General features: G+C 40.9%; 1 protein-coding gene across 1 annotated transcript; it reads left to right on the forward strand.

Moving 5' to 3' along the window:
* Positions 1 to 21,739: 21,739 nt before the first annotated feature.
* MELLADRAFT_108655 (uncharacterized protein) lies at positions 21,740 to 23,072 on the forward strand (the record flags this gene model as incomplete). The annotated part of the gene is made up of 5 exons (XM_007412458.1): positions 21,740 to 21,918; positions 22,561 to 22,634; positions 22,707 to 22,775; positions 22,842 to 22,952; positions 23,035 to 23,072. 5 exons carry the CDS (start codon positions 21,740 to 21,742, stop codon positions 23,070 to 23,072), a joined length of 471 nt encoding a protein of 156 aa, XP_007412520.1.
* Between the last annotated feature and the right edge of the window lie 523 nt (positions 23,073 to 23,595).

Here is a 23,595-nt window from a genome sequence, read left to right on the forward strand (position 1 = left end):
GTTGAGAAAGGGAACTGGGGAGGGTAATCACAACGGTGAAAAGTTTGAACATACGCTGTCCAAGGACAAACTCGAAGAATTCAAATTGGCTAAGAGAGCTGGAGGTTTTAAGAAAGATGATAATCAAGGAAGTCTTCAGGGTATGTGCTTTCAACTATCATTGATTTCATTATTCTTACTGACTTTACTTCTACAGAGAGAATTCTTTGTAAATGTCCTTGGTTTGAAGAACTCGAGCCCGTCATGGGTGATCGGCCCTCTGCCAATCCTTTGGCTGTGAGGGACTCTTTAGGTGATCAACTTGACCCATTGACCTCTCTAAATACCTCGACTGCGGCGAAAGACTTTGAAATCAATCTGGCTCAAGATCTGAGCGAGGCCACCACCCCTTACGAAGATGATTGGGACGAAACTCCCCCTGGTCATTCTTTACAACATCAGACGTCAATGGATATTACTGAACATCAAGATTTACAAAACAAATCGAAGAAGAAGCCTCTTGTCCGTCAGCTTACCCCAAACACTACACTTGCAAAACCAAATATTAAACGTCGTCGAATCAACAGTAAGGATACTAAGGATCCTTTACTTACTCCGGAAAATCATTCGCCTCAAGATATGTTGGGGGTTAATTCAATAGTCAAATGTCTAACTACAAAAGAAGAACGAATCGAGACTGAACAACGTGCAGCACGCACCCAAGAAAACCTTACGATGAAACTTGCTGAATCAATGTCAACAATGATAACTACTAATCGTGACAAAGAGCTCGCAATGAAAAGATCATTAGCTATTGAGGAAATGAATACCAAACGGGCCTTAGCTCGTAGTCAAATGATTGTAGATCTCCTAGGGCGTGGTATGGACCCAACAGCAGCAGAACAAATGGCTTATTGTACTTTACCTGAAATCGATTCCTCTCAAAATCAAGCCTCAACCTCGAAATGAACATGTACATTACAAAGACTGGATGTATGTTTTCAGATCTTACATCAGACTTGTGTCAAATCGATTCAATGGTGTTCAAACTAAGCTTTGTCATTACTTGGATATGCGAATAGAACTCATTTCAGATTAACCACCGAAAACGATACCATTCTTAAAGATGGCGTCAATGATGATTTAGTTTTACAAAACACAAAAAAAAAGATGTGTGATCTGTCGCATAGTTATCTTTAGCAAGACTATTGATACTTTTGCTGATATCTCCAGATTTCCCTTTCAAAAACTAACAAGACGTTTTTTATATATATAACCGCTGAAAGTTTAAAAAACAAATTTATCCCCCAAACCTTCTTACCTATAACAAAGTTTTGATATGGTCTTTATTTCGACAACACCTCTTGTTTTTTTTTCTTGTTTGATGTGCTTGCGATCTTTTTTAAATTGTGATTATGAAATGAAATGCTCGATAAGTCTTTTTAAGTTGTGAAGTCAACCAAATTGATATGAAAAACTTCATTACATTATATGTGAGAAAGTCAGAGTTGTGCTTTTATTTGATAAGTACGTGTTTCTAAGTAATCCAAAGTTGCTATTCTTCTAGACCAATCAAGAGTCAAAAATAGTTGACACAATTATTTTAAAGTTAAAAAAATTGTTATAAACAAGATAATACAACTCAATAATTGTTCAATGTACAAAAGCTTTGAAATAAAGTGTCACGGCGCTGGACCCCAGTCATCTGGAAATTTGGAGTGCCCTCAACATCTTCTTCCGAAGTATCAGCTGATGTATTTAAGGTATTAATACCTTCCATGGGAGAGCCATCTACAAGCATGAAGTTGTGCACCACCACACACGCTGATATCCACTTACATGCATACAGCGCATCCTTTGTGTTGGTGATTGCTAGTCGCAACTCGTGTAGGGATCCAAAACGACATTGCAACATTCCATTACAGTGCTCAGATGCTATGCGGATTTTGGAAATTGAGTTGTTGAAGTGGTTTTGAGCGGGTGAAAGGTGATGGTAACGTGATCGCTTGAAAACCGGGACGATATGCTGTGTAGAGGCATATCCCGAGTTGGCTAAGATATACTCCCCCTCAGCAAAGTATGAGTCCATGTTTTGATAGAACTGTGTACAAATAGTATATGAAATAAGAGTACGATCAGTTTACAAAACAAGAAGTGAAAGTATTGGCTTCGAAAGGAAGGCTCACCCGAGTAGATTTCAGTACGCGTTGGTCGTGTGCAGAACCACACCAACCATGATGTGCATAGAGCACCTTTCTCTGATCATCACAAATGATCATTGAATTCAAAGCGTAAATCAATTTTCAAGTGTAATAGTCTTCCTTGTTTTTAGAAGGAGCTGTGGCCAAAGGCACCAAGGTCCCATCGATGAAACCGATACACTGCTTAAAAAATGAAGTTTGGCCGATTCGATTCTTGATCTGGATTTGCTCCGCCGCATCCGGCCATCGTACGTACTCCGCCTCTAGCTCAAGTATGGCGTGAATGCAGCGCCTAGTGTAATTATCTACACTTCCCTCTGGCCAAATCAGAAAAATCAGTAAGAGTGATTGATACTAGTGGTTCTTTTTGGACTTACCAGCCAAAGAAAACAGCTTGGCCTTTATCGGTGTTGAACCACCGTTTCCCGAACATCCAAAATTCGCCAACGCGACCAATAGCTGCCACTGCACCGGGGCCTGTTTATAGTAGGAATTTTTTTGAAATACTGCCGAAGATCCTATTTTGTGTAGTAATTTAATAAAGTCGGCCTTTGGAATGCGTGCCTAAGACAAGTATCAAAGAAGGATGATGAGTATGACACGTAAAGAGTCATTACAATAAAGCAAAGTAGGAAAACTTACCACACTGATCCAAGTGTGTTCAGTTTCAGCAAACCAAGCTTGAAACGTAGCCTCCTTGGTGCTACAGCGAGGCCTTCGATATCTAGGTAGAATATACCTTCGTCTTTGAGCTTCATCTCGGGTGAGCAATAGGGCTGCAAGGATTGTTTCGTCTTCTTCCCGTTTCCGCTTGCGTTGGTTTATATGGGCAAACTGACCCAAGGTAGACGACACCATGAGAATGTAAGCAAAGAGCAAGATTTGTGCTTGATATCTGAATTCGTCGCCGTCGCTAGATTGGTCTTCGTCTTCATCGCTGTGATCCATGAAAGAAACTAATGTGAAACACGCCAATAAAGTGGGAAGGAAAGAAGGCAAAAAGGTTGAAGATGAGGGTGTGGAGGATGTGAGAGCAATTGAGGTATCAAGTGATGACAAGACCTTCCGACGTGTCAAGATTCTAGGCATGTTTGAGGGGAATAGGACAGTAGCGGACAGTGGGGCTCTCAAATATTTCATGGGTATCCACATGAAAAACCCGCATGAAAAAACCAAAAAACCATGCGGGTTTTTCATGTGGTTTTTCATGCGGGTTTGCCTGTGGGTTTTAATATTTGTGTACCGCTATTGAAAACACAGGTGGAGGTCTTTTTGGGGTAAGTCTTTTTACGTCTCGTTATCCAGATGAGCGCTATTCCACTTTTACTGATTAAATCTTCTTCTTGAGTGATTAGGAAGCCACCCGTGACAGTGTCTCAACTGAGAAGATTCTCGCTGGCATTGCGAACTTGTCTAAGAAGATTGACTCTGATATCGCCAATCTGTCTGCCAAGGTGGTTGACGAAATTGCGGCTTTGTCCAACACCATTGTGGATCCTTTTCATGCGGTAACTAACAAGGTGGACCAAGTGACCGAGAAAGTTGATCAAATCGAGGATCTCTTGCTTACACCTGGACCAAATCCAGCCAATCAAGCGCATGCGGGTGCACCAGTTGCTCAAGCTCAAGCACCACCCGCTCAAACTTGGAACTATTCCACGCAGCTCAAAGTAAGTTGTCAATCCCTTGTGATGGTTGTTTCTCTTGCTCAAATATTGGTTACCCAGGACCGTGTGTATGCTGCTGCATACGGAAGGGTTTCCACCCCCGAGATCGAAGCGTACACTAAACGAGAGTCACCCAACGGTGACTTATTAGTGGGTTTGCTTTTTAACACTATCAGAGTGAGTTTCATTGACTGGTTGTGGCGGTTCACCACTTTCTTCTGCTTGCTCTGCCTTTATATGATTTCTCATATGTGGTTAATCTTCCAGCAAGAGATAAGCAACATCCCGGCCCCTTGGCCCAAACCAATACCGCAACCGCTCCGCTCGAATGAGCGTGAGCGGAGCGGTTTTGGCATCCGCTCAAACCTCCGCTACCCAGAGCGGAGGCTGCGCACCGCGCTCCGAGGAGAGGAAAGTCCTGAGCGGAGCATCTCGCTCCGCTCAGAGCCAGGGCTCGAGTCTCTTTTTTATGGCTTTTTTTAGACTTTTCAGGTCTTTTGTAGTGATGAGCGCCGCACACTGGTGTTGCACTACGCACACCAAAGTAAGAAAAAAAATAAAAAAGAGCAATATTGTGCGTAGTGAGATTGAGCGCAGCACTGCGCTCCGCTCCCAAAATAGGTCGAAAACCTGAGCGGAGCGTAGCGGTTGCGGTGTTGCCCAAACAACAGCTGCCTCCCCAAATCAACGGGGTAACTGACGTCGCGGCCATCAGGAACTACCATAAGCTAGTCAAGACTGCTGGCAAACATGCTCGAGAACGAATGCACCACTTAGTGAGTCTCTTCATTCATTCTTTGGACTCTCATTTGGGTTTGCATCTTCTCCTCTGTCTTCAATACTCTGACCAATCACTTGATAAGGTGTTACACAATGTTCGAAACCCATGCGAACCAAATGTCCCGCCTGAGGGCACGATACCCAGTATCAAGAGGCTGATCTATCGGGTAAGTTTTCAAGTTTTTGGTTGATCACTTTGCACAATCACGATCTGACAGTTCTTTTATAGATTGCCAATCATTGTGGAGAGGAAACTGATAATCGCAACATTGAAACACTATGAGATCAAACCGAATGGGCTCATCGCTTAAGGATCACGTATTTAGTCAGTCTCATTCCCACATTGCTCAATTGAGTACCAAATAGTAATGCTAATTGGCACAATCTGAACAGCGTCGTGAAGCCATGCGAATTTTCCAAGTGGTTCGCCAGGGCGAAGGGAGACCTGACATATGGGCTCGGGTGGACAGACAGCTCCACAAGTTGCGTGTCGAGGGCCCTGTGTACACTACGGCGTAAGTGTTTACCATCAGCTACCCTTCTCATTCCCTCTTTTTGCAATCGAGCTAACTTCAATTATCACTTTTGGCTGCTAGCTTTTATAGGCTTGTCTACAATGACGATTTGGCCAGTCTTGATGGCAATGGCCACATCACCCAAATCAATCCTATGTTGACGTTTGATCTGCCTTCCGAAGAGGCTATACAAGAGGAGATGGAGAGGTTTCAAGCAGAGGGAATCGGAGCTGGAAATGTATGAAGGACTCTTTGCAGCCGCCAAACAAGCTGAAAGAAATGGATGTTGCTCTTCTCATCAGCGATCAAACAAAAAAACCTTTGTAAACAAATCATCTACCCTTACTCTCTTCTTGGTTGTTCTACTCGCCCATTTGTTACAGCCTCTTTTTACACCCGTCTGGTGAAGCAATGCACTACGCTTTAGGCCTTTTCACCAGCTATGTGCTTCATTTGATTGAGCCACCTGCTCATGCCATGTCCAGATCAGTCCGCCCGGAATAGGCAGTTTTTTTTGGCCCCGAGAGATGTCCCTCGAAATGGCCTGCTGACCGCCTGCAGGGTCAAGAGCCATCAAGGAGGATCATTAGTAACATCGCTTTTGAACGTTCAAGGTTTTATAATCAATCAAATCACCTCCTTCTAATCATCATGCCGTCGAAACGCCCTCCGGGGACTGACAAAGACAATCCATCTCCCCCGTTGAAAAATCCCAAACCGAATCAAGTTCCAATGGACCCGAACGCTATGGAAGATGTACTAACTTCATTAGCAAATAACAATTCAAACACAAACGATGTCCTTCTTAAAACGGTCATCCAAATGATGTCAATGTTCATGGACACAATCAAGAAATTAAATGAGAAAATTGATCGACTTGAAGCAGAACGAAACAAGGAGACCCAGCCGAATTCAAGTACGCCCATTGAATCCCAACGGACCCCGCCAACTAGACCACAAGCCTGGACGAATCCTTATCCCAAACGTAACCAGCCACAGACTCCGAGACCACCTCCTGCTAACTCTGAAATCAATAAATTCAAAACTACCTCCTTGATTATTCACAAGACTCCGGGGCTAGAGCCATTCAAGGGTATGAAGAATTCGGAAATTGTTAAAAGCATCAACGATGCACTTACTAAGGTTGACGCAAAGGTAAATGGCTCACCGATCAAGATAAGAGGAGCCTCAATCCTTACATCCGGCGATATCATCATGAATATGGATAATCGATTCATCAAAAATTGGCTCCTTGAAAATAAACACATTTGGACGAAGATCGCACATAAAGACTTCGAAACCTCACAAACCCGATATCCTGTGCTATTCAACTATGTTCCAGCCGATCTCGATGTAGACAGTGCAGATTTCCCTCAACAACTCAGTGCTGAAAACGATATCCCTATCGAGGCGATTCACTCAGTCAAATGGCTCAAACACCCTAAAGACACTCAAAAGAAACATGGAACGATCATTCTTAACCTACTCGATAAGGACCTCGCTCACAAAATAGGGAAAGGTGGCCTTTTTGCGGATTGTAACAGGTTGACGAGTAAACAGTACATTCAGGGTCCCACAATGTGCTTTAACTGTCTTGATTTGTATCACACTCACTCATCCTGCAATAATATACCTTATTGCTCCAAATGCGGTGACCCACATAACTCCAAGGACTGTGCAAACAATGAGTCTAGTCAAGTATGCGCAAGATGCTATCACTACGATTGTCAAAAATCAAAGGATAAGATTGACCGCTTCTCACCTAAATATGAACACTCCCCTAAGAGCCTAAGCTGCCCTCTCAGAAACACAAAATTTAAAATTGTTCCCCCATCACTAACCGAAAATGAGTCATAACAACCTTCTGTTTTCTCCAAACAGCTCACCTATGCCCCAAATTCCCAATTTCGAAGATGACCTATCCTCAAATAACGACTCAGTACTCGACATCCCAATTTCACTCACCTATTTTTCGATTTTACACTTTAATTGTCAAAACTCGATCCAAAACACTCACGAGGCTCTCACTCACACCCAATATTCAGTTCTATCTCTTCAAGAACCGTGGTTTAATTCCAATTCAATTACTTTCCCTCACCACGAAGCCTGGCACCTATTAACAGCCTACGATTATCAACCCACCTCCTGGACAGACAGACCTAGAGTCTGTATATATATCACTAAATTGATTCCAACATGTCAAATCACAGTTTTACCAAGCTCGACTGACCTTATACTGGCCGTCGAGATTTCCGACCCGGTCACTCAACAAGTCAAAATTAGGATAATATCGTGGTATAATCCCCCCGGTTCCCTGAGAGGATTTATTACCCTTGAACACTGGCTCAAGAAAAATCATAAACGCCAAACTCCTACGATACTACTAACCGATTCCAACCTCCACCATCCTATTTGGAACCCCCCAATGTACCAAACAACCGACACTCAAGCCAAGAAGCTCATCACCCTACTCAGCTCTGCCGGACTTAAACTCACATCACCAAAGGGGGTTCCTACCCGCTTCTCGACGGGCACACAACCAACAACTATTGATCTTATATGGGCAAGCTGGAACTTGACAAGCAAGGTCCTGAGCTGTAAAGTACTAACAAACAGCTTATCCTCTGATCACTTTCCAATAGAAACCCTCCTTGATTTTTCAATTTTTCCTCCTGTTACATCACATTGGGCATTCAAAGTTACTGACATCCAAATCCCGTTATTCCACAGTAAAATAACATCCAAACTCCACCTCCTCCCGCCTGAATACATAAATCAAACAGATATCAACTCAGCAGTCAATACCCTCTCAGAAATTATATTAACAGCGGCTCAAGATCAAGGAAAAAAAGTCAAGACCAACCTCAACAAACACAAAGCCTGGTGGGATAAAGATAAGTTGAATCCCATTCTTAAAAATCGTAATCGAGCAAGAAGATGGATGTTACTATCGAACCTACCCGAAGCTCGAAACTGCTATAACGAATGGCAGAAGTTTTTTAAGGACCAAGTACTCAAGGCAAAAGTCAACCATTGGAAAACCTACCTGGTGTCTTGCTCAGGCAACGACTTGTTCAAAGCATTTAGATATGTTAAACCAAACGCGACAGGCGACATAGCCCCTCTCAAGAAACCAGATGGGTTGGTAGCAACGACAAAAGAAGAACAAGCTCACCTCTTATACTATGGGACATCGGTGGCCCACGCTGAAGCAAATCTCTCTGACATCCCCACGGACCTTTGGAATCAAATCCTGACAACTCCTTCCCACTATCCAAAACTAGAGACTCACGAACTTAGGAAGATTGTAGAAAATCTACCAAATCGCCGAGCTAAAGGGGGCGACGCCTTGTCCAACGAACTAATCAAATTATCGCTGCCAGCTATCGAAGATGAACTGTGCCGACTCATCAACGCATGCTTTTCCAAAGGATTTTTCCCAAACGCTTGGCGTACAGCGGTCACAATTATCATCAGGAAAAGTGGAAAGGACAACTATTCCAATCCCAATTCTTACCAACCAATTGCTCTACTAAGCTGCCTTGGTAAAATACTAGAAAAGATTATCACCAGCAGAATCACGTTTTGGGCCGAGTCAAGGAAAATCATAGCAACAGGCCACATGGGTGGACGCCGACAACACCCGACAGATGATGCTCTCTTAATACTGTCATCATGGATCAAGGAGAAATGGAGAAACAAAGAAGTTGTCACGGCCTTATTTCTGGACGTTAAGTCAGCCTATCCGTCTGTCCACCGAGAGAGACTCTGGTCCATCCTACACAAACATCAATGCCCACACTATCTCCTACGAATGATCCACGGTTTCCTATCGGAAAGAACAACGAACCTACGCCTACAGGATTATCTCTCTAATACCTTTGATGTAGAAAATGGACTGCCACAAGGCTCACCACTGTCAGTTATTCTTTACATCATTTACAATTCTTCCCTCCTCAACACATCCACCATCACCCCCTACTCAACAGACCTTTCAATTGGGTTCATCGATGACGTAGTCCATGTGGTCTCCTCACCATCCTTTGAAGAAAATCTAACAAAACTTAGTGTCCACGCTCACAGATCGCTGGAATGGGCTAACACACATGGGGCCATCTTCGATAAAAAGAAAGCACAACTAATTCATTTCACCAACAGGAAAAATCCTAATCCGCCCAACTTTCAATTTGGTGAAGTACTACTGAAAGCTCAACAAGAGGTCAAGTGGCTAGGGGTTTGGTTTGATTCAAAACTTTTGTTCAATACTCACATCCAACACGTGAAAAGAGCCGGGGAATTTACTCTACATCAACTTCAACGATTGAATAAATGCTATTCAGGTCTCTCACCAGGCGAGGTTAAAAAACTGGTTGTCTCAATCCTAATGCCTAGAATCCTATATGGCAGCTTAATCTGGCTGACGACAAGAAATTTTAATAAAGCAAACAAAGTGCTAGTTAGCTTACAAAACGCAGCACAACGGCTAATTATTGGTGCGTTCAGAGGAACATCAACAGAGATGTTAAATCACGATACATATATGCTACCTTTTCATATCACAGCAACTAAACGACACCATAATTTCCTACTCAAAAGACTCACCTCGCCGGATACTCACCCAACACATGGATTCATAAATCATGAACTTCGTTTGAAATCTTCCAATCATAAAGGCCCCATTCAAGATTTATTACGACTAGAGGATCTCCGAGAACTTACGAAAGAAAAAATTGAAACAATTTATGCTCATTCTTTACCTCCATGGACGAAAGTGTTAGGCTGCCTACATAACCTAGAACTGTCCAAAGAAGAGGCCACTGAACTAGTTCCCCAACAAGTCAGTAAAGAAGAAGAGGAAAATGCAATCATTATCTTCACAGACGGCTCAGTTTCAACCGAGGGAGGTGATGCAGCAGCGGTCACCAAATCAAATACCAAATCTATCTCAATTGGCCAATCCAAAAACTTCTCCAATCACGAAGCCGAATTATTGGGTATTAAACTAGCAGCCCAACTAGCTAAGGAACAGCTCAGAAGCAGAGGATCTCCTTCTTTAGACATAGCTATCTTTTGTGATAATCAAGGTGTACTAAGACTAATTCACGATGTTCCCAGAGCATCTTCAGGTCAACATCTTGTAATCGCGATTCGTACAAACTTCAAATTATTACCAATTGATGCAAACATCCGATTTTACTGGACACCGGGACATAAAGGTATTGAACTCAATGAGAAAGCAGATGTTGTAGCTAAGGAAGCGTCCACAAAGCAAGCTGAAAACATTAATTTACATGCAAGTTTAGGCAGTTTAAAGAAACGCACAAGAGAAAATTTTAATATCAAACAGTTAACATTTAGACCAGGTAAGAACACATACTCAACTAATCCGAAGGACATCTCGAAGGCATTAATGTATCTGGAAAAAGGCCGAGCAGGGTCAATTTTCCAACTCAGAGCGGGCCACAGCCCACTCAATGATCACCTTTTTAAACGAAAATTAACTGACAGCCCTCTTTGCAGTACCTGTAGATTAAAAGAGACGACAGAACATTTTCTCTTATATTGCAGCCGATACAAAAAAGCAAGAAAGAACCTAAGAACCAAACTTCGAAAGGAAGAAATAAGAGTTAATTGGAACAATGCTCAAAAATTATTGGATACACCTCAAGCTTTTTTCCTTTTATCTGAATTTATTCTGAAGACACACAGATTTGTTCATTTTCATTCTTATTTACAGGACCAAAACCAAGAAAAACGATCGCGGGACAAGAATTAGAGGAGTTGGAATCCGCATTAATCACAAAGTCTTATCATCACACAACTATCGACCCGACAGACTAGGCGCCCCACCTCCTTCCTTAGAATGGGGGACGAGTGGTAAGCAATCAGTGGGCTAGAAAACTGGATCCTCTAACATACATAGATGTCGAAACCACCATCGAAAAACAAGATGGAAAAGGTTTTTCAATAGACTATATGTCACTGTTAATGCATATAAGAGCGGTGTCAAGATTGGTAAACAATCTACGACGGTACAAACACATTTTAGCTTTCCTTTCCTTCCACCTTAGATTGGGGATGAGTCTGTGGAGCTTAACTGTCACTGTTGCTCAAATCCCTGCATTTGTAGGTAACTCCAAGAGAAACGTCGCGAATGGTAAACATCCCCGACAGAACAAACAATCCCTGGGCTCCTTACCTTCCACCTTAGATTGGGGATGAGTATGTGAACTAAATTGTCACTGTTACTCTCTGTTTTCAAAAAAAAAAAAAGAGAAGAAGATAACTTTGCAATTGCGTAACGATATACAGACAAATCTAATTCTTGTTCCGACTAGATGATCGTATTTTCAGGTGTACTAGTCCCCTACTATGTAATTGTTTAGTTAGTGTAATATGCAATCAAGCAAAATCGCACTTTAAAAAAAAAAAAAAAAAAAAAAAAAAAAAACAAAGACCGCCTGCAGGTTGCACCACGCCTCGCCCTTGGCGCCTCAAGGACGCTCTGTGGCTGGGCAGTCAGGCCATCTAATTTTGGGAACATGGTCGTCGCCAAACTGACTACCTGCCGGCGGTCAGTCACTCCGCACAGAGCGACCGCCTGGTGGTGGCCGGCGAGGATGACCTATTGGCGGTCAGGACCCCCCCGTGGTGTACCTGCCATCGGACCACATGTCATGAAACAAGGATGCGATATCAGACTCATCGGTAGTCTCTGTCTATCTTGAGAGCCTCTACGGAAGTGTTTCTTTGAGGATGCGAGGATTGGTAGCGAGCCACATGCAGCTACGACCTGATCATCGCGCGCATCTTGCGTTTCCGAAATCTCTCGGAACCAGAAAAGTCAACCAGATCAACTTACCTGATGCACTTCACGCTGGTAAATGATTTTTTTTTCTCGTTCATATTTTGTTTATTTCTGTATACATACCAATTTGATATCATTCTTTTTTAACTTTTATTTTGTCAACTTAAAAGAATTGTTTGTTGTGATAATTTCCAAACTGAATGACCAGATTATCGAGAGTATATGAACCTACCTATGTTTATTTCTATCTAACTGATACAAAAGTTGTTTCTTTGATTGTTTTGAAATTTGTCAACGAATATTTGTTTTTAGTTTCAAGTTTTTTGCCGACAAATTCCTCTTCTAATGGCCTTTGGTGAATCTTTGTTCAACCCTTTTTAGGAATGTATTGCTAAAGAGTCTCTTTTCATGATCTCTCAGCCTTTTCATTGGTGGTCTAGATTGTTTCTCGTTGTGCCATGTTTGAATGTTTCAAACAATAGTTATGTTTTCTTTCAAGGAGCTCAATGTCTTGAAACGGGACAGTTGAGCAGGGTTCAAAGAAGCATGGTCCGCGAGAAGCCAATACCCTCTGCAAACTCTGCAAGACTTTGATTGGCAAATCTTTAGTCTTGAAGTTGAAGTGCTTATCAAAATTCCACTCCTATGGAGATAGAGAGTACTGAGGTCTCAAAGTCAAGATGGACAACTTCAAGAAATGTCACGTGGCTAAAGACTGCTGAGCCCACAAGAGAGACACAATGATCAGAATCACGACGCGTCGAGCCATCAGGCGGCTCACCTGGGGTCATGCCACCGTTGACACGCGGATCCGAATTTTTAGAATGTGGCCTGTGCTATCCGGTACCTGTATGGTACCGACCTCTGTAGCCACCCGATCTGTCTCAAGTTTCTTTCAGATTTTTCTTCTTTGAGGGAACTGAGCTCAGCATACCAATCACTCCACCATCCATCCATCATGAAGCCAACCTCATCACTCGCTTATCTACGACCGCCTAAACCAAAACCAATCAGATCACCCTTCACTAAACCTCAAACCTACAAACCACCCACCCTAGCATCAGCACATCAAAGAATATCAAAACAAACCGATTTTAATCATTTAATTCATCATGCAATACCTGCAAGTGTAAAAGGTACAAGTTCTAGACCAGCACCTGGAATCCGTAAAGAACATTATTTTGTACATTTTTCAGATCGAATCAAGTTTTGGAATCTTACAGCTGGTGATCGAGTGATGATTGCTGATTGTACAAAAGAGTTTAGGGGTAAGATTGGTACGGTTTATTCGGTTGATAGAACTACTAATCGGATCGTTTTACTTGAACCTGAGTTTTGGGTTAGTTTTGAATTTATCATTCAATTTTTTTTTGACTAAACTTTTCAGTGATTTATGCTTTTTTTATGTTTGATTTACTGATGTGGATTTTTATGAATTTTCTTTAGACTGATAAATCTGAAAAAGCTCATCCTGAATTACCTGAATATGTTAGAAGTGTTCCAATCGAATTCGAGTATAGTACCGTCAGACTGATGAGTCCAGGTTCAGACGAGTTAAGTGTCTATCATGAGTTTTTTTCTTTGAAAACCCATACTCTGGAGAAAGATCCAAGTTTTTGATTCGGTTTAACAAATTCAACAGGATTTACTATGAAAACTTACGAGAAGTTCAACATGAGTGTGTCAGAAATGGTCGAAGGAAAGAGATTCATTGGACAAGGATTGGTACACCACATTCAATACGACAACTTGAACCATTAAGAGAATCGGAGGACATCATTCCTTGGCCTCTTGAACCTCAATGGATGATAGGACTTCAAGATTCTGAGAAACGAATCGAGGCTCGCGAGCGTTATCAAAAACTCATGGAAGCTGAATGGGCTAAGGAGTTGCGTAGAAGGGATGGAGAGATCGTTGGTATGTCTGTTTGATACTTTCAAGAAATACATGTCTTGTGTATTCCTAAACTTCATGCTTTATACGGTTCTCACAGATCAACGTGTTATTGAGGTCTCGCACGTTCAACCGAGAGAAAGTAAGCCCTTCAGTCTCATGAGCCACTATCAGCCCACGATCGTCGGATCTCTTATCATGCCCAAGACCAGTGTGCCTCGCCACCTCCACAAAACCACGGGCTGACGCAATTCCATTGATTTTCACTTCTGTTCAGATCGCAAAGACCTATTCGCATCACCTCTAGATACTTGGAAATCTACACTAGATCCAGAAGAATATGAAGATTACCATCTTTGGTTATCAAGTTCACCAGAACTAAGAAACCGATTCCCAGATTATTTTCACAATCCGACCAAAAAGATCCCAATGATACCCGAATTATTAGTAGCAGATTGGGAATTATCAGCTGGACGTCATACAAGACGTTATAAAACAAAAGAATGGGAAACTAAATTAAATGAAAAGGTTGATAAACAGATTGAAGAAGAACTTGAATGGATGATGGAAAAATCTAAAGTATTAGGAATCGAATTAGATGTTAATCAAACCAGAAAAGAATTAGAAATTTCAACTGAACGTAGACCATCAGTATTAGAAGTATCAAAGAAACCAAAGATGAACAAATCAGAAGTTAAAATGGTCAAGAATCGAATTAAACAATTGAGGGCTAAATTCTCAAAAGTTGAAGTTAAAGCTACACTTGATCTTTTACCTGCTTTAGAAAATTTCAATTCTGATAGAATGAGGGATGTATTAAGTAAACCTGCTGGAAATGTACTCGGACCTGTACTTGATTCACTTGATGCTCAATCTAATAGTAGTAGTACTTCTTCTACATTATGAAATGTGATTTATCATTCAAATACTGTGATCTAATCTTGTGTCAAACAATATGGTGGGCACATCATTTTGAGTCAAGGATCAAAGGATGGGTTAATTTTTTACGTGAGTGGATCTCGGGATTCACAGCAGTTTGCATTGGACTACTTTGCTGTCTTATAGGAAAGGAGAGTATAAAGGTTACCACTCTTGAGAACATAAGAAAATTGGTTGAGCCGTTGTAAACTTGTGGGCAATTTTTCATTTAATGCTCTACTATGTTTATGATATATTGGTATATGGCTTGCTTGACAAAGGGAGTGAGTGTAGACTTGCACCTAATTACAGTGTAGTCCTGGAGAACTTAATACATATGGCTTTGACGGCCACTCCTTCTCATTAGCTTTCGAGAACTTTTATAATTACAAGTTTTTCCATTATTGATCCTAAAGCTAAAGTTTGAAAATTATGAGTGACTGATATTGATAAAGAAGTGAAAATCCCAAGAATAAACAAAAGTTAAAATGTTTTATGCATCTTTTAATGGCAATGACCATACAAATTTTCCAATAGTTAATTCTACTTTGTTTATTGAAACTTCAAATGATCTAATCTTATTCAATTCTTCATTTTGATTTAATTTCTTTTCGATTTCTTTGATTTCGTGTTCTTCTGAATCTGATTTTTCAGAATTTATTAAATTCCATAAGATTGATGAATGAAAAATTGGATTTTCATAATATTCTTCTAACCCAAATTGTTTTAAGATTTCATTGATCTTTTCAACTAAATTCTTTAACTTTTCAAAAAACAAAAAAAACCTTTATAAGTTTTTAATGAAAAAGTGAATTGGATTATTAAAAGACGTACAGAAGAATGACCATTTCCAACTTCTAAAGCTAAAAAAGATCTGCTTCGATCATCATTTGTAAGATAACAAAATCGAGCAAAATGGAACGAAATGGAATCCATTTGGTTCATAGCATGTGTTAAAGCTATTCTAAAAGTTTTTAGTTGAGGAGATTTTAGAGCTAATGGACGTGAAAGTGATAAATGTAATCGATCATCTAGAATGAACAAAAAAATAGCTTAAGAATCACAAATGATAATAATGGAGAAGACTAGATTTTTTCGCTTACTTTGACTTGTGATCATATTATGCCATTTTAAAGAACTTTCTTGACAAGTATCGTCAATGATTTTCAGTAGAATCGACTTGATTTCTTTCGGTAAATCAACTTTATTCATAACCAAATCAATCAAAATTAGTTTTTCTTTACTGTTTGTAAGACAAGAATGAAAATGACTGACTTGAAAGGTATATATGAGTAGGCCAATCACCTTCTACATGTTCTTTTATTCTTTTCCTTCCTTGATGTAATTCAGGATCATCTATCGGAGCAGGTTTAGCATCTGTTTTGACAATTTATTAGTTCTTTAATTTAAAAAAACCATCACAAAGGAAAATGATCATCAAAATACTAACTTGGTTTAGAGGAAAAACTAGGTGGAGGTAGTACACGTCTGTTCGATCAAAAATTAAAATAGTTTGGTATTGTTAGTTGTTTGAATTAGGTTCTTTAGCTTGATAAAAAAGAAGTAAAGCTTACAACAAGCTGACCTTCGTTTAGGTTGGCTTTCGTTCTTGGGTTCTTCGTTCTTCATCGTGTTTTGTTAAATTCGTTTGACTTTTTTTTTTTTTTTTTCTTTCGCGCGCCGTACCGAGACGACTCGACGACACAACGTCGGCATTGCGAGCAGGTACTGGGCGCGCTACCCGGCGCCGACCCGGGTTTACATCTGCACCTTGGTAAGCTGGTGTGCGCCCAGCGTGGTAGCGCCGTGTTGGAACCACATGCGCAGACACCCTAAAAAGGTTTAAATGTTCACTTTGTCTTAGACATTCATCCTTGCATCCTTGTTTGGAATTGTATTGGCGCAAATGGCTTTGAGAAGGCTAAGATGAATGTTTGAAAAACTGATAAGTTAACGCAGGACGGCTCTGGAGGATCTGACTCCAAATTGCAAAAACTGGAAAACCCTTCCACCCACTATAATAGGGGGTTTCAAGTCAGAAATTTCTTGTGAAACTTTTTAAAAAAACGGACAAGTTTTTTAAAATTTACGGTATATCTTGCAACATTGGACAACTTGTTGGATTGTAAAATATTGTAAATCTCTTGACTTGAAACCCCCTAACAATGACCAGATGATGGTATAATAGGGGGTTTCAAGTTGCATTTTTTACAGTATTTTTACAAGTGCAACAACTTGCCTGTTTGTTGTTGTAAAAATTACAGTAAACTTACAAATTTGGGACACCTTTTTTAGGTGTCCCAAATGCTGTCGACTGTAGAAGTTTACAAACTTATCCGTTTTGTAAAAGTTTTACACAGAAATTTCTCAAGTTGAGATCCCCAAACAAAGACCTCTTTGACGGGGAGAGTGGCTCCATTGAGACACAGAAAAAAGGTGTGTCTCCACTTTAAGGGTAATCAAACTTTGAAAACCAGCAAGGGTGACGTAGTCAGACTCAGCACATGAAACATCATGGCATGAACATCTTACTGGCTGGAACAAACAACATGCTAGTGGAGCTAGAAGGTCTGCCAGACGTAAGGACTTGAGAGCTATCAGAACTGAGGACAACATGAGTCAGCAAGACATTTTAAAGGAAAGAGAGCAGAGCTATTGTACCAAACACTGGTATATTAGGTGTAAACCAGAATATAAAGCACCTTTAAGTCAGAGGGACTAGTTCAGGGAAAAACAGAGTGAGCAACTCCAGATCAGAAGAAAACTTCAAGAAGTTCCTTGGACTGGACTCACAAGAGATAAGCCAGGAAAAGTAATCTCCTCTCCAATTGTAGCACCAGACAAGACCACATGTTGATGGGACACAAGCAGATTCAAAACAGGGTGACCTCCAATATAAGGGCAATAAGCATCCAAAGACCATCTACCCATTGTTTGAATAAAGTTCTAAGGTATTCCCTTTTGAGCTAAGGCCATCACACCTCCCAATCAAAGTGAATGACCGGAACAAGCACCCTAAAAGATAAGGTCAAGGCAATTGATGAACCGGGAGAAAGTGGGGAGAGAGCTGTTTGCATGGATTAACCAGTAAGGATTGATGGGAAAGCTTAGGTCTCTGTTGATGGTGTAGGACATGAGAAAGTTGACAGGGCAGGTGTATTTGCCTTTCCAATACAAAATCACCACTGTGGAACTTCTGTACTTTTGGTCACCCTTGTAATATGGAAGAGTATAAGTTGCAATGGTGCCAGAATTTGAGATGAGGAAGGAAGATCAATGAATGTATTTGTGAGGGTTGTGGCAAGAGATATTGTTGGGGTCAATTAATTCCCCCAAGCAATGAAGGCCAGCTAATCCTAAATCAATAATCGTATTGAACAATGGATTTCAAATGTAGTGTTGAACACAGAGGCACATAACACAATATCACAAAGGGTCATAGGCAAAGCTTGACAAGTTGGAAGAGAGAAGAGATTTTTGATGGCTTGTAAAGAGCAACAAACCTGGTCGGAGGATCTAGCTTTGACCACAAAGGGGAAGCTGTCTTGGAGGAGTTGGGAAAGGCCAGTAAGGTAGACACTTACCTAAATTGGAGCAATTTGGTGGCCAACAATTGAGACAAAGTGGGAAAGGTTTGCTTCATCTGGGTAGTGTTATGGCCTGCGTCAGGGGGCCTTGATGTTGGGGGACAGAGAGAGGGAGAAGGATGAGAACTACTATATATGATCATTGTAGCATGAGGGAAAAGTGTAAAACAATTGGAGTGCTGTCTAGTAAGAGGTTGAGGTTCCCATTTGTCACAAGTTGTGACACCTAAGTTATCTGTGATAGGATTATAACACTATCCCCCTTGGGAAAAAACCTCACCCCTCTCACATACGCCAGATCTTCTGTATTCTTCCACTGCCTGCAGATATTTTGAATTGAACTTGTCCATCAGTACATTAGGGTTTGTGACATTTGCCTCTGGCTCCCACAAATCTTCTGATATTCCATACCCTTTCCAACTACTCAAGTACTCAATCTTCTTATTTTGTATCTGTTCATCTAGGACAGCCTTGACTTTGTACTCCTCCTCACCATCTATTTCAACAGGATATGGCAGTGCCTGATGTCTCTCTTCAATAAGGTCAGGTAATTCAGGATGAGCCCTGTCTCCGGAGGAGACCACTGATACGGTAGTCGGGCAAAGGCTGTATAGTCCCCAACCCCCAACCGACTCTGTCAAGTTGGTAGCCGGGCTGGGGTAGGCAGATCCCCAACTTTTCTCGGAGAACCGGCACCTAGGCACCTAAGTAATGAACCATATTTGAAGAGGGAGTATATACTAAGGGAGGTCGGTATGAGAAAAATGATGTGATCAATTGGTGGAAAAATTTACAACCATGAATAATGTTTAACAAGAGTTTAGACAGCAAGGTTGAAAAAAAACAAGAAAACAAGTAAAGGTAAAATCAATATAAGATACCAAAATAATTGATCTTTTTTTTTCTTAAAGCATTTTAGCATATTTGCATACTACACTGAAAAACATTTCAAACAAGAAGACTTTTGCCTTAGAAGGATGGCCAGTAAGTCAGAGCTTAAGAAACATTTTGGTTTTGCACATTGGGAACTTGCAGGTACTCGGCGGAAAACTGGCATTTTGGTGGGACACCAATTTTTTGGTGTCGGGGACCAGGCTGAGGGTCTTGGTATAGATCCCCACCGGGGCGGGGTCGGCTCAGAAGCCGGGCTGGGGTTTGGCTTTTTGCTTGGGGGTCGGTTTGGGAGGTCTCCAAGCCCAACAGGCCAGGTATCGTCCTGACCGGTAAGTTCTTTCTTAATACTAACATGTGAAACACAGGGTGTACTTTACTTGTGCTTGTTGGTAATCATAGTTTGTAGGCCAGAATCAAGACTTTCTTTTAAATATTGAACAGTCCTAATCGACAGTGATCTAATTTGGCTGAGGGTCTTGTCCTTGAGATGTGGCAACTGTTGAGCCAAACCTCATCACCTATTCAGCTCATGTTGAATTTCTTCAATATTTTTCAATCTTTCTTCCCCTTTGGGTTTACAGCATTCTGTAGACAGGATTCTTCCAAACAAAAGGTCATACCCCATGTTTGCTTTGAACAGCAAGACTCCAGTAGATGTGTGTGTGTGCTGTTGTTATATGTAAACTCCGCCAATGGTAAGTGGTCAGTCTAATTGTCTTGGCGGTAACTCCTTAAATGGTGCAGGTATTGTTCAACTGGTTTATTGAAAATTTTGGTTTGGCCATTGGACTGTGGATGGTAAGCAGTTGACGGGTGGATGTCAATACCTAATTGCTTATTCAGAGATTTGGTTAGTTTTGAAATTAAAACACTTCCTCTATCTGAAACTATTGACTTAGGTGCGCCATGCAGCTTCCACATGTTAGCTAACATCAGATTTGCTAATTCACCTGATGACATCTCTGTTGTGCATGCAATGAAGTGGCTCATATTTGTTAGCTGGTTGACCACTGTAAAAATACAATTCATCCCTTGGGACAATGGCAAATTTAATCAGATCATAACTTCTGTTGGTCCATGGTTGGGCCGGTATTGTTAGTGGTTTGAGAGATCAAGCTTGAAGGTTTGACTTGTGTGCATGGATCACAACCGTCTACAAAGCTCTTCACATAAGTCTTCATCAGTTTCCATTTGTGCTGTCTTTGCACTAAGCTTAATGTTTTTGCTCTTCCAGGGTGGCCCGCCAATACACTGTCATGTTGACTTCTTATAAAGATTTCAAACTTGCATGTCTTATCATCTGGCACTTCAACAATACCTCTATGGTACAACACCCCATCATGCACTTCATACCCTTGCAACACGTCTTTGATCTCTGGTATTGACAGTGTATCCAGTGTGCTGATCAGACCCTGAATTCAAGTGTCTGTCTTTGACTTCTCTCAAATCTGGTCCATGATCATGTCATCTGTCCATATTGGTAATTGTGCTTCCATCCCCAATGTGTTGATTTCTAGGGCTTCTGTCAGTGCATGCTGACAAATGTCATTTTCAAACCATTCTTCTACATCACTATGCTCTATTGACTTGTCTACAATGTTTCTCAAATGTCACACCACAGGAATCATCAAGTGTGAACCACAATTGGTCAAAGTTGTGGTGACTAGGTCTGTGACTTTCTTCAATTGTACATCTTGTTTGCTCCAGGTTTACCATAGGTTTGCTAGCTTGCCTCGAGTTGCCCTTGAGTCATCCACTACATATGTAACTACAATACCACATTTGTAGTGAAGCTCATGGTGAAAGACAACTCACAAGAAGTTGTCAGAGACATCCTCTTCAGTAGACCTACTTAGTTGGTAGTGCGATATGTGAAAGCAAAAGCACTTTGAAATGAAAACTGAATAAATAAAACAAAAGAGCAGCTCAAGGGAAGCAAGCAAACCCATAGCAAACCTATGGCAAACAAGATCCACGCTTAAAGAAAGTCGCAGACTCAGTCACCGCGACTTTGCTCACACACTTAATAAATCCCGTGATACTGGGCATGTTTTGAACACATGGTTGAGCATGGTTGCCCTTAAAGTTTGGACCGTAGTGTATGTAACTTAACAAAGTCCCTGTCATCTGTCAGACTTCGGAGGCAAGTTCGGAGCTGTTCGGAGATGAGGGACTTTGTTGAGTTAGGGTATCCTGATAGATCCATATCTATACATATGCTTCTTTCTTCAACATTGTGCAGGGAATGGAGAAATCCTATCTACATACATATGTCTACGTATCATGATACTTCAGATGATATGAGAGCTGCGACGCGTAAAGAGCAAGGATGTAAACCATACTGGATAAATTCGATAAAGCAACTGATACTGACCTTATATGCGATCATATACGTGCTATGTGACGCACTTGTGTTTCCATATATGATATACCCTTGGAACATTCTGTGTGAGAGAGGCGCGGTACCCTTGATTTCGCAACCACCACGAGAGGCTCGATGACCGACAGCGCCCATCATTGCACCTCTCTATACTCAGTAACAACGCCCAGGAAACCTGGGGCAATCTGGTGCAGTGCCCCGAGAGGAAACCACCGAAGACCACCCATGCAGGAGCTGCCAAATCTGTGCAATTTAAATCATATTACTCATGATGATTCTCTAGAGTTGGCATTCAGGTTTGTACGGCCAATCAGAACTCGGATTACACATCTCGATGAATTGGGTCATCTGACGGATTTCCAAGAAGGCTTCGGGATCATGTAGGACCACGTCCACTGTATGTGGCGGCCAAGTCTTCTTGATTGGTGCTTTGTTGGCTGAATTCTGAGACTGCGATCGCCGTGCGTAAAATTCCTTTGATCTTGCATGAAAGATACATCCCCACACAGCCAATGTATTAGGGGTTGGGCGAAGCGCTGCAATAATTCAATTCAACTGTAGTTCAATTTTACTCGCACTCGAGTAAGCCACTGTTGAATCCTGTTGGAAACAATATCAAATATCACTATTATTTTTGTCCACTTTATTGCAGTAAAAAAAATAGCGTGGCGCAGCACCCTGACCGACCGTTGGTTGGGTTGGCTGTTCAAATAATCCTACCACTCGCCAGCCAAAAGCCCCTGGTAGTACGCTAGATGTTAGCGTGATCCACCTTTCACAGATGGAACTGTGGCCCCGGTGGTTCCCGTGGTGGCTTCCGCGGGGGAGCCCGATGAAGACGTTCCTGATGTTTGATGTTCCTACACCTGTGACACCAGTACCATCTGTTCCTACTATGACTTCTACACCTGAAAAGAATTCGACTACTGAAAGCTCAGATACAAGACCAACAAGTCTGGAAGTACAAAGAACGAAGCTTTATCCAAAAAGAAACCATCAGATTCAAAATCTGGTGAGTCAGAAAAACTTTACTATTCACATTTCGAATTGTTTACAAACTGAAAATCATTGCTTTGCTTCTTAGAACCTTCTACTTCCACCAACTCTGATACCAATACTGATACTGATAAAGAAGACTCTTCAACCACTAATAGTTGATCATTCCTTTATGAAAGACTTTTTCTTATAATCCTTATATTTTTTTTGGTTTTTTTATTAGGTACTTTATCAGATACAAGTGATGATACAACAATCAAAGATAAATCAAATCCAACTCATTTCAAGAAGAATGGAACTGAAAAATATGATGGCACTTCTAGTGCCTCGCAAAGTAAGTAATTGTTTTTCTGAATACAAAACCATCAATTCTAGAAACCTTTTTATTAAAACATTCATTTATCACTTTCTTTTAGGTTTGGTTTCAATCACTATGATCTTATCGAGTTTTTAACTTGGTTCTTTTCTTGAGAAGTCCACTTTCTTTTTTCTTCTGTGCACATTTTATTCAAGCTTTTCTTTATGGAATTTTGCGTATGGAAATCTTTGTATCAGGTTGTAAATAGTCAAAATAAACATGTAAATCAAGTCATCTCACTTTAACCCAGATTCATATATGTATTTCTTATCTTGTCTTTTGAACTTTGATCTCAATCATCATGAGGTCGGAGTTCACCCACTCTTGGAGACTCCAAAAGAAATCATCCAGACTCTCAATTTTCCCAAATTTCAAAAAGTTTATTCTCTCTTGACAATGCAAAAGAGAAAATATCTAAATAAAGATTATATATAACCAAAGATTATATCTTTCAAAAAAGTCATTAATGATACATGATTCAAACCAATCCAAAAAAAAACCATCCCAATTGCAACCTCTTAAAAAGAATACGTAATAAACACTTACTAAATATTCACATCCACAACCAAACAAATCCCGTTTTTTGAGCTTCGTCCACCCACATCACCCTGCCACCAAG

This window comes from Melampsora larici-populina (genome assembly GCF_000204055.1).
Source record: "Melampsora larici-populina 98AG31 unplaced genomic scaffold MELLAscaffold_31, whole genome shotgun sequence".
Taxonomy (NCBI): domain Eukaryota; kingdom Fungi; phylum Basidiomycota; class Pucciniomycetes; order Pucciniales; family Melampsoraceae; genus Melampsora; species Melampsora laricis-populina.